The sequence below is a fragment of the Alligator sinensis genome, unplaced genomic scaffold (genome assembly GCF_000455745.1).
Source record: "Alligator sinensis unplaced genomic scaffold, ASM45574v1 scaffold419_1, whole genome shotgun sequence".
In the NCBI taxonomy this organism is placed as follows: Eukaryota; Metazoa; Chordata; order Crocodylia; family Alligatoridae; genus Alligator; species Alligator sinensis.
The window spans coordinates 104,458-106,907 of record NW_005842360.1 but is presented as its reverse complement, the minus strand read 5'-3'; the positions used below and the strand labels follow the sequence as shown (position 1 = coordinate 106,907).

General features: G+C 43.2%; 1 protein-coding gene across 4 annotated transcripts in view; it reads left to right on the top strand.

The window, feature by feature from the left end:
• Positions 1–2,450, top strand: part of DERL2 (derlin 2) — a 9,234-nt gene that overhangs the window by 1,469 nt on the left and 5,315 nt on the right. For 3 of the 4 annotated variants that reach the window (XM_006029148.2, XM_025210604.1, XM_014522504.2), the window contains exon 3: positions 1,604–1,677. The exons of the other annotated variant lie outside the window; for it this stretch is intronic. In XM_006029148.2, the coding sequence (XP_006029210.1) occupies positions 1,604–1,677 (74 nt within the window). The remainder of the gene's footprint in view (positions 1–1,603; positions 1,678–2,450) is intronic. 4 annotated transcript variants of the gene reach the window in all.

Genomic DNA, 2,450 nt, shown 5'->3' with positions numbered 1-2,450 from the left:
CTGCTGATCAAAGATTATGTTGTTAGTTGCCTTGCCACTCTCCCTCCCTGCCAGATTTTCTCAGTGAGCAGGCATTTCAGGGGCCAATGTCTCCTGCCGGTCTGAGGTTTCTTTGATTTCTGAGAGATTGTTTCGGGGGGCCAAGATGCATCTGCCCCAGATTATCAACAAATCCAAAAGAACGCTCAAAGGGAAAGCTTGTCAGTTGTAAACTATAGCTATAGCTGGTCTACCTGACAAGTTGTTCCCACTCCCACCGTAGGCAGCATTTGTTTTCTGAGTAATCACACTGGCCACTGACATTTTTTTTGGCACTGTGACCTGATTGTGCATTCTATCCCAGAGGGATTCTGGGTGAAATGTTTGGGGCCCGTTTGGAAGCAACAGGAATAATTGGAAATGGGAAAGAAAGCCACGGTTCAGCTATGGGAGTGAAGAGGAGGCTGAAGTGTATGCAGTGTAGTGGCTCACCATGACTCAAAAAAGAGTTGGCAGTGAAGGGGACTGTGCTTAATGAGCGCTACCATATGTCTTATTCAGATGGGCTGCACTAACCTGTCTTTGTGGTACAGGGGTTGCATTTATTGTAATGGGGATAATGACAGTTGACCCTACGCATATTATGAAGTCAAGTGAACTGGATTAGTCATGAAACAGAACTGTAAAGGTGTGGTGGGGGAAGGAGGGGTGTATATATTTTTTAAGGTTGGGTATTTGACCGGTCAAATAAAACTCAGTCAATTGGCCAGTCAAATCTCAGTCCAAAATTGTAACAAATTGCCAATAGGTCAAAATAACACACAGAAAAAGCACAACTTTTCCATAAGGAAATGTGTCAAAAAAGTCATATTTCTGTCAAGAAAACGACAAAAATGTATTTTTTTTTGTAAAATGCTATAATGATTGACCAGTCAAAAAATATGCAGTCAGTTGATTGGTTGATTGACGGTATTTGACCGGTCAATCGACTGGCTTGTCAGCCCTAATTCATTTATAAAATTTTTTTTTTTTTTTTTGCAAACCACGCCCCCCCAGAAAGAAACAGAAGGAAAAAGCCCCAATATGAGCCATGTGTTTTATAGTCGTGCTCAGTGTTGGCTGCATTTGATCAACTTCATAGTTGGTTTCCATTGCTGAGCACATGCTGCTTTTGGCAGCAGTTTAATGATAGACAATATATTTAATGAGGTTTCCTACTGTTCAATGATAAGACAAAGAGCCTTTTTTCTCCATGCCGGTGCTGAAGCGGGTTGGGGGGACACCTTTTCTTGTATTCAAATAAATATCTTGTCCTCACAAAATATGCTAATTTATCTTTACTGACACGCTGATATAACACATGAAACTTGGTTGACAAAATTTATTTTATATTACTTAATCCTTGATGTTCTTACACGTTTTTTGTTTCCCTAAAGAGCCTGAGAACAGCAATAGGTTTCTCAGTCATCAATGTAAGATTTACAGAAGCTCAAAAGATTATTGGAAAAAATTATGAAGCATTTTAGCTGGTATTGATTAAACAAGCACTTGTTCCCATAATAGTTTGGAGGGCAACCATTATATTTATATTGTCCTTTCTCTGTTTTTTCTCTTGTGTTTACAGATATGGAGGTTAATTACAAACTACTTATTTTTTGGACCGGTTGGCTTTAATTTTTTATTTAACATGATTTTTTTGTATCCTTCGTTATGTTTGTCCCCCATCTTTGAAACGCAGAACTGTGCACTGTAGGTGAATGTCAGTCACTACACAGGGGGCTAGTTTTGTACCATTGTTGACTTAGTGGGAGTTAGCATTATTGACTTCACTGGTAGTGTGATTGGGCTCCACAAAGGAAATTCTTCGTTGTACCCAGTCAGTAAGAATTCTGCCATTGACTTCAGTGGGGCCAGAATTTGCATCTTAAAAGTTTAACCTAGCAACTTTTCCTTAGTGACTTACTAGAGAATATTACTTTTTAATCTGGAAAAAATCTTTTAAGAGTAAGAAGGTAGTTCATTTTCCATTACTACACTACTCCTTTTGAATAGTGAGTCAGGCTTCTGATTGGATTTGTATTCTATGGTGTGAGTAGCCGTTCAGTTAGAGCTGGACTTAGACCAGGGGTGGGCAATTATTTTGGGCGGAGGGCCGCTTACCCAGTTTTGGCAGACTGTCGAGGGCCGCATGGGTAGCCCCACCCCTTGACAGCTGCCCTGCCCCCTGGTCACCATCTTGGGACCAACGTCCCAATGTCTTCGGACCAATATCCCAGGGCCAGCGCCGGTGGGGCCCAAAGCGGGACACAGTCTGGCAAGGGTCTGCAGGGCCGGGCTGGGCTGCACCAACAGGGAGCTGGCCTGGCTCCATAGAGCCCCTGCGGGCTGGGACCCTGCACTCCTGCCACCCTGTTCTGGGCCCCGCTGGTGCTGGCCCCGGGACACTGGTGCGGGCCCCGTGCTCCCCCTGG